Source organism: Physcomitrium patens, chromosome 11 (genome assembly GCF_059467195.1).
Source record: "Physcomitrium patens ecotype Gransden chromosome 11, ASM5946719v1, whole genome shotgun sequence".
NCBI lineage: Eukaryota > Viridiplantae > Streptophyta > Bryopsida > Funariales > Funariaceae > Physcomitrium > Physcomitrium patens.
In genome coordinates, this window is record NC_143420.1 from 238,898 (window position 1) to 252,599 (window position 13,702).

Consider the following 13,702-nt stretch of genomic DNA (forward strand, 5'->3'; position numbering starts at 1 on the left):
TTTTCTCACTTATGATTTTGTGGAAGCAATGAATTTAATGCATAATATATTTATAACAATGTTTCTTTTAGATACCATGTATAGATTACAACATTATTTAATTATAAGACCAAAATAATTAAATCAAAAATATATATATTGATATAAATACATATTTTGGTATAAATAAGTTAAAATAAATAATAAAATGCATTCATTTTACAATGATTATTTAATTTTAGTATTGATATATAATATAATATAATATAAGAAAATAAAAATATTTAACCATTACATGTAATAAATATTTCAAAAATGATAGAAAAAAAAAATTATTTTTATTTTTAAAATAAAAATATGAAATTAGAAACTTAACTATTAATGTTTATGAATCAAACAATGTTTTTACTTATTTGAATTAATTTCTTGATTTTATATACTTCTTTTTTGAGTATAAGTTTAGTGCTTTCAATAAAATTTAATTTTTCATTAGGTGCACATGATATATTAATGTTTTGATAGATAAGATATATTGAAGCAAATTCAAAGGAGAAGTTTTAATAATGCAAGTTTAAAACCAATTAATAAAAGATGCATCTCCAAAAGTAATTTCTTGTTGTAATCGAACATGCCCAAAATTATGAAAAAAATAAATATTTAAAATTTTATAATTTCTAAATATATTTTTAGCTCCAAATGTGTGTTTGTAAAACTTATATATATATATATATATATATATATATACACACTATCAAAAAGTTTTTGATAAGTTTTTGATAGTGTATACATATATAAAGAATACTAATAAAATACATGATCTTTACACAATGATTATATAATATATGTATTTAGAAATGATACACATTCTCATAAACACACATATAGAGATATAACTTTATTGTTATACAAAAAAAATTTAAATTAAGAATACAGTAACTCTAATCTTTTCTTTAAGGCCATGTATTTTATTACTCTATTAAGATTTTAAATTGCATGATATCAATAATGATGTTTTAATTTTTACTATCATGTAGATGTAGAAATATAATAAATTGATAAAATATGCATTAAGGTAGGATTGTATACAGATAGTTATAAATAAATATTAAGTTCTAAAACACAATACATATGTTTTGCACTAACTGGCTTTTGAGTATATATATTTCATCTAAACTATGTTCATGTGACTTTGTAAAGAGATTAACTTTTAGATAGAAAAAAATATCTTTTAATTATTTATGATCTATATAAATATAAATTTTTAGATAACCTTGAATTCTTAGAACACCATATAGAAGCTTATATGTGACCTAGTTGCTATTATGTAAATAAGGTAGCAAGACTATAACACCTTGGTCTTGTCCATACAAGTTTTTGAACAATCTACTATTTGATTTATTTCTATTCTCATATTTAATCTCCTTTTTAATCTTATATATTATTTTTTAAAATGTATTGGTAGCATAATTTTATATTTTTGTACTTAAATTTTATTTTCAAAAAAATAAAAATTAAATATATATATATATATATATAATAAAATTCATATGTTTTTATTTTTTTATTAAAAAAATTCTAAAACTAGGAATCCAAATTATTTACTAGTTTTTTTTTCTTTAAACTTTTCATGGTATTTTATTATGTTTTTTACTTTTTTTAATTATATTTTCATTTACAGATTTACTTATAAATAAAATATTAAAATAATATTAAAACAATATAATGTATATTTAATGTATATTATTAAAATTTCTAAACTAATATTAAATCTTAAATACAATATAAGACTTTAAATAAATTTAGTTTTAACCATTTAAATTTTAAAATAAACATAAGTAGAAGACCAAGATTTAATATTTAATATACATTAAAATTTTAAAAAAATGATTTTTAAAAATTTAATCTCTATTTGGAAAATTTAATCTCTATTTTAAAATTTAAAAACTTCAAATATGTATATATATATATATATATATATATATATATATATATATATATATATATATATATATATATATATATATATATATATATATATAAAATCTAAAATTATGTTTATTTTATGTTATAAAAAAGAGATAAAAATATTTTTTATTCTTTTATACATTCAATACTTTTTAAATTTTATCATATACTTTAAACATAAGGTAATGCATCTATAAATACTTATATCTTTATCAAATACCTATTTGGTACCTTCTTGTTTATTTATATTCTAAAATAATGCTATTTATACTAAAATAATCTTTCTTAAATAATTCTTAATTCTTTATAAATTAGTAATGATATAAATATTTGAAATAATTTTTACATAATATTTATTTTTAAATTAATTTTTTATCTACATAAATAAAATATTTTTATAAATAATATTGATTATTGATTTAAAATTTAAAATTATATTAAAAAAGTATTCTAATTAAAAGCTTCTTGCAATGATGTCAAAGAAAAATTACTCTTATTAATTTAGATTCAAAGCTTAGATTATTTCTAATCTTACACATATTATTGCTATTGTACCAAATATATTGAAATGTTAGAAAAATTATATAATTTCTAATAAATCCTAAATTATGTAGAATATAATTGCATATAATACTAACTAATTACCAAAAAAAGACTTTGTTTTGTTCTAAATGATTTTATTTGTGTGAAAGTCCTCTTTGAAAAGCTATGGTTTAAAAGCCTTATTAAGAGCAATTGTTTGGTGAAATAATAGTCTTCTTTTGGAAGCTTTATCCTGTGGATATTGTATAAAGTAAGCCAGTCATGGCATGAACATCCCGAAGCTACTCACTTTCACTTAGGGTATTAAATACATTACACACCTCTACTACGCGAGTGTAAATTGAACACTTTTGTTACTATACACAATTCAGGAAACTACAAACTGCATCAATTTTTAATATCCCCTTGCCAGTTTGAGTAAACGGGTACGTTTGCACAAGAATCCCATTAGTACTCTTCAGGGCATGTAATCAGCGAGTATTTCATAACACAAATTGCTGCTATGAAAGAGCCAGCAAAGAGCCCTGCACAAAATCAAAACCGGATTTGATGCTCTACACAATCAGGCTACAATGAATGCAGAAAAGCTTCGGGCAGTCGCATGAACTGCAGCTTCAGTAACGAGATATTGACCATCAAGGACTATTCAATCTCTATATGGCAGAGCAACAAAGTCAAAAGTGCATAGCTGTCAGCTCCACCAATTTCGAACCATTGGTGACCAAACATTATGGTGGTCTTGGTCCTCGTATGATATACTTCTGTTTCAATAAGGATCTCAATTGAGGATCATACTTTGCTTGGAAGTCCTAGAAAATCTCGATAGACTCTTTTGTGGCCCATCGTTAGGAAAGATCACATAAAACATGAGCTGCAAGATCCATCCCAATCTAGCCACAACCTTGAAATAACACAAATCGCGAACACGGCAAAGCCTCAACATTCGATTCACCGCCTCTGTTCAACACGCGTCTTGCCCTCAAAGAACTCACCCAGCATCCGCTCCAAGTCCTCGGGAGTGTACCTAATGTATTTCCCCTTGTGTCTATCACTTTCGATGATTGAGCTACACAGGGGAAATCATTAGCAGTGAACCTTGTTAGCAAGCAGAAGAATAAATTTATTCAGCCGTGTAATTAGAAACTAGAAACGACTTAGAAAGACCTTTGTGTGCATATTATCAGAAGACAAACCTCAGAGAATACTGATGCATCTCCATGATACAATGTGATTTCGTAATAAATTCGAAATTCAAAATCAGTTTAAAATTAGGGTATTGCTACTGTCACCACAACCCCATCCGCCACCACATGCCAACTTTGTTCAATGTCTTTCAAACCAATCAAATTTTCTTTATTCAATATCTTCCAAACCATTTGATTGAACAAAAAAATTGATTGGAATAAAAAAAACTAAAGAAATATATCAAAGTGGGTGGCGGGTTGTGGTGGCATTAGCAATACCAAGTTCACTTTTTATAAATTCAGTTATCTCAAAAAATTGTAGAGATGTACCTGTAGCGCTTTAGAAACGACCGATAAGCTGGTAACAAGACCTCGGCAACTGCCAGCCTGACGGCTTCCCTCAGCTCACTGTCTGGTATGGTCCACTGTGTTTGCCGATTGTATAATTCCTCCAGAAGCAGGCTGAAATTCTTGAATCTGCGATGGAAAACTCATAGGTTGATCTGTAGTTTGATTTTATCATGGTTCCGCACAATACCATGAACAGTGATTGAACTATGTATGACAATCAGCTGCAACATTAGAACTATTCAAACTTAAAGCTGTTTCATTTGCTCAACCTTAAATTTAAAAACTATGCAGCCTTACTCACCTCTCTTTGATAGCAGACTTCGAAATACTACTGCCATCAGAAGACCCACCACTAAGATGTCCACTGGAAGACCCAGACCCACTCAAATATGACAGAGCCTGTAAGACAGCAATATCAAACGCAGCTCAGAACTAAGATCCTCATAAAGATATGCAAATCGCGAATGATACTTCAAAACTCATGATAGGTGCGTGATAGGAGCCACGGTACAAGTATGAGAAGTAGAGGATGGACGCTTCTACTAATATAAAAGTGAAGATTAAAACCCAGACCAAGCAAAAACAAGTACAAAACAGAAAATCACCTTGCCCCAGGCAGCACGCTGATATGTGTTTGCATGTTGCTGGACAATACGTCGTTGTCTTTGAACCCAGTCATCGCCCAGTAGGTCTTTTGCCTCTGATCTGATAGCCATTACCATGTCAATGTGAGCAGCAAATTCAAATGGGATTGATGCTAATTCGCCTTCTAAGATGTTCATCCAGGTCCAATAATGATGCGAATTCAAACAACGATCACAGAAACATTGCAATCATCAATAGAAACCATCATCTACATAAGTTTCTTAGTTAGCATTTGGTATGAATATCCATGACACAGCAAAATTTAAGACAAATCGGTCAACAATGGCTTTGAAATTACTTACTTTCTGACAGATCGGACCATGTAGTGAATATTATTCATGAGGAACAGCTGCGTAAGTGCAGGATCCCGGTATAATTTTGACTTCCCATCCAAATTAACTTGTAGCACAGACATAAGGCGCACTGTGGCAGCTGCCAATGGTGAAGGGGTGGCTTGAAGTTGAGGTTGCCCACCTCCCAACAAATGATTTAAGGTTTTTTGATAACTAGTATCACCGCCACCCACAAAAAACAAACAAAATTGTTACATGTTTGCTCAGGCCTATCACACGGGCAAATGTTTATGCTGTGCACAGAAAAAGGATAAATAAATTAATCATATACACCCAACAACAAAGTTAAAAACCAAATAAAAGAAGACAAATAAACCAACTAACTAAAAGTGTGTGTTTGTGAGTGTATATGTGTGTGTATATACCGAGAGAGAGAGAGCTCTTACTCAAAAAGAAATTTGACATAATTAATGACATAGCTTGTGAGGGGATGGACTGTTCCATCCAAAACAGGCGTCTTTGTCGCATCTGTTGACACAGCATCTTCAAAATCACCAAAAGTTTCTTTGGCCGTCTGAGCCAGACGTTGTATTAAATCCTGAGCAGCTTGTCTAAGACCAATTGCAGATGCTGAAGAAAACAAATTCTCTATCTGCAATTATCCATAATAATATTTGTTACGTGGCGGAATTGGCGAGAAGAACTTCAATACAGTTAATTCAAAGTGGAATAGACACCGAAAATTCACAAAATATATGTCATAAAAATTTTAATTTAAATTTAAAAAATTAAAAAATAAATAAAAAAAACCTCCAGCTCAACAATACACTTCATTATATTGTAGACATAGAAGAAGTCATAATTATGCATGCTCACTTTATGGTATCTGCAAAGATAAAAAGAAATGGTAGAAAAAAAGACAGGGTATTTACTAAATATGATTTTCCACAGATTTTCGTGTACAACATAGAAGCACAAGTTCAAAAGAGAGAAGCTAAACCTCAGGAAATAGCTCATGCATGGTTTCATACATATCAAGCAGAACAAAGAGCTTCTCTGGTGACTTTTTACTCCTTGCTATCGCTTCTCCAAAGCTCAGGAGAATATGCACACTGGAGTCAGTCACATCTGCAAAGCACTTCTCTCGGTGCGGATCGAGGTGGTACCATATTTGATCACATAGCTTTCGTTCTGCAGAAAATAATAGTTTTACCTGAAATCGTGATGCACATCATTTACTGATTAAGAGAGAGATCAAGTCCATGATCTCCCCGACTGATGACATTGAGTAGAATAGCAGATCAGCCACTGGGAAAAATGTAAGCTAAACAGCAGCAGACAACAGCAAAGGTCATAGTAACCCACAGCTATTCGCATGTACTGAATCCAGCTGCCGATCTTGGCTTCCAGGGCCTCCCATTGCATCTTCTGCACATCCTCCTTGCTTAACTTCTCAACCCCAAGTTTCTTCAAACTCTGTTCCAATGTTGAAGCCCTCACATCTCTTTTTCACGCAAAGCAAGACAACACTTGCGTCAAACCATATGCAAAAATACCTCCGGTAGGACAGTTCCGAATTATCAATTTGTCAACACCTCAGATGTACATTTCATGCCTATCGTTGATCACCGTAGTTGTAAGAATACTAAAACTGCGGGTCCAATGTTCGCTAAAGAGACAAAGCGAAAGAGGATACTTGGACAATGATTAGTAATAAACTGACAGAAGAGTCGTTGTGCTTAAAATAACAGAAATAATAATAATAATAATAATAATAATAATAATAACGCCATTTCGTAATTAACAGGAGGATCTTCAAAGCATACCTATATATTTTTATACACTGCGCATGATACCCGGCAGCAACTAGCCTCTGAGCCATATCACGAAGTTGTGGAACAGTTTTTGGTGCAATTAGAACAGGGAGTTGTAGAACTTTGACATTCCCAATAGAACCATCAGGTCTTCCTTCCACTGCTGGGTTCCCAGTGAGCTTCCCGGAATTAGGTATCATCTCCTGTAGTTGCGCCGAATCAGCAGGTTTGCTGTAAGATGGAAACATCAGAAGTTAAACTACATCTGATATATTCCAAACATCCCAGAATAACGACTGTGCGTAAGACAACTTATATAGTCACGGCGCGTTATAGTCCTAAATAAAGAGTCAAATAGTTGAGAACTTTATGAAAGATTAGGTACTCTTCCATTTCAACTCTTCCATTCTCTCATATGAGGATAATAATAACATTAAGAATTACAATATAATTCCAAAGAGTTGATAGTGCACACATACACATAGATGTCATCAAAACCCGGACCGTTCCAATTTCAAATAGAGCGTGCTTAGAATGTGATTTTACTACCAGACGTTCAACTCACCTATTCTGGATCAGAAGGGTTTTAAACTCGTCAGCTAGGCGATTCATACCCTTGTTGAGTAGATTTCGTGCATGATTCAGCGCACCATCGCTAGCCTTGAGACCGCGGTTCTGCGTAAAAAACTCTACATTTTTCTGAAGCTGGTCCACAGCTGCTAAAAATCCAGTTAAGTCGTTCAGGGGACCGCTCAATACCGTGTCTTCTACCTTCACACACAGGAAACAAACAAGTGTTTTGGGGACATTCAGCACATTTGAATACCTACAAGAGATACGCAAACACCTGAACAAACATCAGTATTCGCCTCAAAAACCATAATCACCACTTGTATAAAAAAAGGACCTAACCGGAAAATACCAGAATTGATGATGTTAAGATAAGACAGACTCCACATTGCAGCTTCCTAGATTTCAATGCCACTGCCAGAGAGTTCAAGAGTGCTGCTTCTACTTAAAATAGTGGTGCAAAAGAAAGTAGTGTCACCTGGCGGGAGACGTCAAATTGCGTCAACACAGATTCAGCTGCCTTGAGAGTGCTGTCAATATTTTCGTGTGCTTTTCTGAATGCATGTGTTCGTACCTGCAAGTACGGAAAGCATGTTATGGAACTAGCCAAACACCCCAAAGAACGGCAAGGTGTAGAGATTAAAGAAGGGGTATGCTACCTGGACTGGAAGAGTAAGGAACGAACGGAGCATTACTCAATAAGTAACAGTGCCAAGAGAATAATTATTATCAACTTGCATGATCTACAGAGGTTTTTCCTAAGTTCACAATATACATGTAGCGGTCATGAATTTGACATAGAAATCTATTGCAATTGAAAATAAAATCAGACACAGCCAGCCTCACCAACCGCACTACAATACAGCCTTATATTTTAAGCGATGTGTCATTCCTAGCAAAACCTCCCCTCTCAGCTTCCCTAGAGCATTTCCCTGGCGCTTGCAGTTTATAGGGGACAATTAAATAAGGATGTATTTGGATAGAGCGCAGACATGATTTCAGATATTCGAAACAGGGTATCTGAAGATCTCTAGCCCAAGTGTGTCGAACACTACCCAAGAAATATAAGAAAGTAGTGGTCAAAAGCATAGGCTAGGAAGCTAAGCCACAATGTACTGTGGAGAGTGGATTTTCCATGTCAACTCCGATGCGCTCATTCATCATCTGAATTGTACCGTAGGAAACTCATAAAGAGAAAACGCACATATATGGTAAAAGTGCGCTTAAGTTATGCTGCCTTACAATATGTCGAGATGATGTGTATGATTTACATACTGTTCTACTGCCAGGGGACATAGGTTTGGCTGAGTGGTAAAAAAAAATAATGTAAACACTTCTAATTAATTCGTATTGGAGAAAGGTGACACATACAAGAAAATATTGGAACATTGTGACTTCATGCCCAAAGCAGAGTATAACAATTCAGTAGTAGAAATATGGCTTCAGACAAGGCCCGCACAATGTGTGAAGGAAATAAAAATCACAAAGCACATGTAACGTCTGCGAGAAACGTGGCAAAAAAAATTTGTGAAAAGTTACGAGACGAACTTGAGTAGGGCGCATTGCGGTCTCCAAAGAGGAGAGTCTATGGTCGAAGGAACCGAGAATGGAGATCATGGATTCTGTCATGCTTTGGCTCTTGCCCAGGCTGTCGCGCATGAACTGCGCACGCGCCTGAAGAAGCTGCACCTCGCTTGCGGCACCCATAATGCCTCACTGTCTCTGCCAACGTTAAGACAAAGCAATGCAATGCAAGTACGACCCCAAATGCGTCACCCGACGCTACTTCATGTCGAAAGTGCTCTGTGCATCCGTGAAACGATCACCTCTACCGGGCTGGAAAGGAAGGAGAAATGCAGCTTGTTGTGCCAACTACGCCCCCCACTAACTGTCCACTTAAGTTTCTCGCACCAGATGAATTGAAAAGGTGGAACGATCGCAGGGTTGAGCCCACATCAGTTGCAACAGGGGGATGGGAAAAACCAGCCGCACTGGGCAATGGCACAGCATCTAGACGATCGATCGGAGATGGAAACAGTGGCGACGGGGAAAAGAATGGAAAACAAAAAAGGGAGAGAAAGGAGGAAAGGAGAGAGGGAGGGAGAAGCCTGGGCTGGAGCGAGAAAACAGAAGAAAGCCCAGGTGACGACGATGCCAACCTCCCCCCCCCCCCCCTTTGGAAACAGAAGTGGTTCCGCGCAGCCCTTGGCCGGGCCGGGCCAGAGGGAGGGAGGGGTCCCATGACGTGGCCATAGGATGTGGGCCCCCCATTCTCCATCCACTTCCTTCTCGTTCTTTCTCCCTCGACTATCTTTCCACTTCCTTCTCGTTCTTTCTCCCTCGACTATCTTTCCACTTCCTTCTCGTTCTTTCTCCCTCGACTATCTTTCCACTTCCTTCTCGTTCTTTCTCCCCCGACTATCTTTCCACTTCCTTCTCGTTCTTTCTCCCTCGACTATCTTTCCACTTCCTTCTTCTCCTCCTCCTCTCTTACCTCCTCTTTCTTCATTTGCTGGATATACCTCAGTCCTGTAATTTATCCATGAAGATTCACTTCACTCTCCATGAGCAGGCAGATTATGGGTCAATGGCATGCCACCACCACCATCTACTTGCCCACAAGCCCCAGCACCTCAAGGTACAAATGTGACTTTTGGGGTGATAAAAAATCAAGAGGGTGATGCCACACATGGGTGATATATTGCTTGGATTAGGATTTTGGGTGAAAGTTTAAGGATGTTTGTTGAAGTGTGGAAGTCAAGTTCATACCATATGCACTCCTAATGGTAATGGTGTGCATAAATTTGCCTAAATGCATATTCACTTAGCTCAAGAAGTAATTTGCCAAAGTATCATTGTAAAAATTGTATGGCCTATGGTATGGACCCCAAATGATGACTAAACAAGGAATGTTGGTGATACCTCATCACCAGCAAGGGTACATTTGTTATTTTCACAAATATGAGGGGCATATTTGCTATTATCAATAATATAGGAGTATTCTTCATATTTCAACATGTTTTAGGGATACATATGATATTTTTTTCTTGATTCATTTCATCTCATTATCAAACATGCATATTTTTGAAATATAACCTTAGTAATCTTGTGAGTAATATTTCAAATAAATAGAAACAAAAATACAGGTATTTTCTGAGTTTTGAATTCAGATTTACAATTTATTATCTTTAAGTGGTAATAATTACTCTCAGGAACAACTGAACTTTGTGAAGTTTTAAATTTCTTGCATACATGAGATAGGGAAGGGTTGTATTTATTAGTATTTGATGGGATAAGAAGATGATTAGTCCTATTTGTTTTTCAAACAAAGTTATTTTTGGAATCAAGTTATTAAATGACCAAATCAAATTGCATCAAAAAAAATTCTGCTATGGTTGGCAGTTTAAATCCCATTACAAACTCCCATATTTGAATAGTTAATTCTAACACTTGCATGGGACATTATGTTATGTTAAGAAAACAACAAAAATAAGGCAGGACCATTTCACACAGAATGTTGCCAAGTGAACAAACTACATCAAACTAAATGATAAAATGAACCCAAATTTGAAAAGCAATGCATGCAATGTTGGATATAGAATCAAAATGGACCAACATCATTAATTAGTCTTGGTTTGCTATCCCAAAATTAAACTTTAGAAAGTTGAACATCACACCATCTCAATTGTGGTAGGATCATGAGGATTGTGTTCCCTAAGTGCAGCTTCTAGTGAGTGGGAGCATTGTGAACACCCAACATGGAGTCTGAGATCCTGAAGGAGAGATATTTCAATGATGTAATGTACTGTATCTTTCCAGAAAGTATAAGCAGGGATTGATTGGTCAGAGGATGATCCATACTTGGTACACAGTATCAACTTCCTCCACTCTAAGGCTTTTCCTTATGAATTATTTGTGTGGTTCACATAAAATATTGTCATGCCCTTGCCTTCACATACCAAACTCATGGCAAGGACATCACCCACACATAGAAGAAGAGAAACTCAATAACTCCCAAGAAAAATACTTCTCAGTACCCTTTATTTGTTTCAGAGGCATGGGTCGATCACTAAAGACATGCTCAAGATTAAACAAATTGAAAAAAAATCATATTTGAACTATATCGATAAACCATACCTTCAGCATACACGTGGACAATACGCGTCTATTAAAATCGATACTACACCAATTACTTACCTTACTAGCAATCAACTGTACAGCAACACTGCGGCACGTCGTAGTGAATAATGAAAATGCATATTCATGAATTTACTTCGATCCTGAGAGCCTGTCGTTTATACTTCCTAACATTTTTACTTGTATTATTCGTAATGAATTCACTGTCAAGTGTAAGCCCATATCGTAAAAAACCTACGTACGTGCTTGACAAGACATGCTCTTGATTGTCACATCCATGCAGAATTACCATCACGCATGCTTATTGGTCTCGACGATGTAATATCGACGATGTAGAAGGACTGATCATTCACCAAGATTATAAGGACATCAATACATGCGGTAGGAACTATTTTCTTACCAACGGTTTAGGATTTAACAGTAGAGTACGCCCTGTTACATTCTTTGAAGGTAGACAGTGTTCCTCAAATATCCCAAATTTTCTCAACAGTTGTACAAAGAGAACTTCCAGCGAACCCAATCCTCAGCTTACCAATCAGCTCAAAGTTTCAAACACAGAGATCTAAGACAAGGTGAAAGAACGTAGTCCTAAACAAAAATTAAAATCGTGAAGGGGAAGTGCTTAGAAGAAGTGAATTAGGCCAGCCGTGGTGTTTCAACAGAATACAAAACAGAGAGCGTTGAAATAAAATTAATGAGTCACAGAAAAAAACACCAGGGGCACTCACCAACTTATAAAATTCAGCAGCTACCATACCTCAATGATGATAGGACACAAAATCGACAGAAAATTCAGACTAAACTCAGACTGCATATGACTTCAATAAATGTGAACAATTTGTATACAATAGTACCGCTGAGCAATAAGAGAACTTGCCAGAGTTACAACGCTACATATTTTCCCATCTAGTACCTCAGTCTTCCTCCTCGGCATCTTGATCCGCGATGTTGAAGTATCTCAACTCATACACATTCCTGTCCTTGTTCGACGCGATCACTCGGAGCCAATCCCTCACGTTGTGCTTCTTTAAGTACTTCTTCGTTAAGTACTTCAGGTACCTGCAATGGTTCATTAACACAAGAATGGATCATCAGATGATGAAACACCGTAGCACAAATACTACTATACCTCATGGAAACTAGAAAGTCAATTACATTTGGAGTTTGTTATACAGCAGCAAGGTATTCACCAACTCCTAATCTTGTGTAAGATATGACAACCTGGACCATATTTGAGGTCGGGTTAAAGGTCAAAAAAATGAAACACAACCATTCGATGGGGCTGCTGGTGGTCTACGCCGCTTTTATACTGACCCTACCATTCAGAAGCCAATCATATAATATATACAGTATTCCCGGTATAGTCATAAAACCCTAATTCCCTGAACGAAATTGCTACCTGAGCATGGTTTCCAGGATGGCTAACTACGTCATGGTTGGACAGTCCAATGACCCTGAGGAGAAAATCCAGTCTTCCCTGGAAAAAGGGCAGAGGAAGGTGGTCAAGACGGAAGCGGTATCGTACCTCTTGGAGAAAGAGCTCTCGGAAGTGACGCTAATCTTATTCTTCTCGCGAGAGATGGAGATGGCGTTGCCGAGCACTCCGGCCTTACCGTCCACCTTGATGCGGTCGTTGAGAAACTTCTCGAAGGAGGCAATATCCATGATCTTGTCCTCGACGGGCTTGCCGCAGTCGATGGTGAAGGTCTGAACCTTCTTCTTGCCCTTGGCGGCGACGCCGGGCGACTTCTTGGCCATCGGGGTAGGCATGGCGCAAAGTAGGAGAGAGAGAGAGTGTGTGTCGGTGGCGAAGCAGATGCAGCTCCAGTCGCCGCAGGATAGGGGGAACAAAAGAAAAGACCCCGCAATTTGACCTCGCTCGGCTTGTAACCCTAATCCTGCTCCCTCCCTCCCTCGTCACTACGTCTCGCAGAAACCTCTCTGTTCAATCGACTGGATCCGCCATTTTGGCCCGTTGGATCGCAGCTGCCGCTAAGGTGAAATCTCAACCGCTGATCATATCCCTGGGAACGGAAGGAGGGGCCGTTAGGGAACCAGCGGGCGGGCAGACAGGTTGGAGCCCGGGCAGGTTGGGAACTCAGAACCCATTCCTCATTGGGGTGCTGAATTTTGATCAGGGGCTGTCTCTCAATCCCAATTTTCAACCATTTCTCTTGCTTCAAACAATTCTTTTTAAATGAAATAATTATACTTAATTAGT

The 13,702-nt window shown here is 36.2% G+C and overlaps 2 protein-coding genes across 2 annotated transcripts; both read right to left on the reverse strand.

Annotated features, from left to right (window-relative positions):
• Positions 1-2,949: 2,949 nt before the first annotated feature.
• Positions 2,950-9,445, reverse strand: LOC112288237 (exocyst complex component EXO70A1). Its single transcript, XM_024532231.3, has 12 exons — positions 8,893-9,445; positions 7,823-7,918; positions 7,340-7,545; positions 6,787-7,005; positions 6,326-6,464; positions 5,961-6,173; positions 5,407-5,612; positions 4,970-5,173; positions 4,628-4,727; positions 4,324-4,421; positions 4,002-4,148; positions 2,950-3,553 (listed from the first exon to the last, which is right to left on the reverse strand). The coding sequence occupies exons 1-12, from the start codon at positions 9,049-9,051 to the stop codon at positions 3,436-3,438; spliced, it is 1,905 nt and encodes a 634-aa protein (XP_024387999.1). The 5' UTR covers positions 9,052-9,445; the 3' UTR covers positions 2,950-3,435.
• Positions 9,446-12,272: 2,827 nt separating this feature from the next.
• LOC112288229 (large ribosomal subunit protein eL22y) lies at positions 12,273-13,325 on the reverse strand. Its single transcript, XM_024532215.3, has 2 exons — positions 13,007-13,325; positions 12,273-12,540 (listed from the first exon to the last, which is right to left on the reverse strand). The coding sequence occupies exons 1-2, from the start codon at positions 13,249-13,251 to the stop codon at positions 12,396-12,398; spliced, it is 390 nt and encodes a 129-aa protein (XP_024387983.1). The 5' UTR covers positions 13,252-13,325; the 3' UTR covers positions 12,273-12,395.
• Between the last annotated feature and the right edge of the window lie 377 nt (positions 13,326-13,702).

Bases quoted from the DNA above. Each gene is read 5' to 3' on its own strand.
- LOC112288237 (XM_024532231.3), bottom strand. From the start codon at position 9,051: ATGGGTGCCGCAAGCGAGGTGCAGCTTCTTCAGGCGCGTGCGCAGTTC. The intron at 5,613-5,960 runs GTTTAGCTTCTC...GGATAATTGCAG, and splicing joins TGCATGAGCTATTTCCTGAG to ATAGAGAATTTGTTTTCTTC. The intron at 4,422-4,627 runs GTGATTTTCTGT...GCTGTCTTACAG, and splicing joins AGCGTGCTGCCTGGGGCAAG to GCTCTGTCATATTTGAGTGG.
- LOC112288229 (XM_024532215.3), bottom strand. From the start codon at position 13,251: ATGCCTACCCCGATGGCCAAGAAGTCGCCCGGCGTCGCCGCCAAGGGC. The intron at 12,541-13,006 runs GTACGATACCGC...GAACCATTGCAG, and splicing joins GAGAGCTCTTTCTCCAAGAG to GTACCTGAAGTACTTAACGA.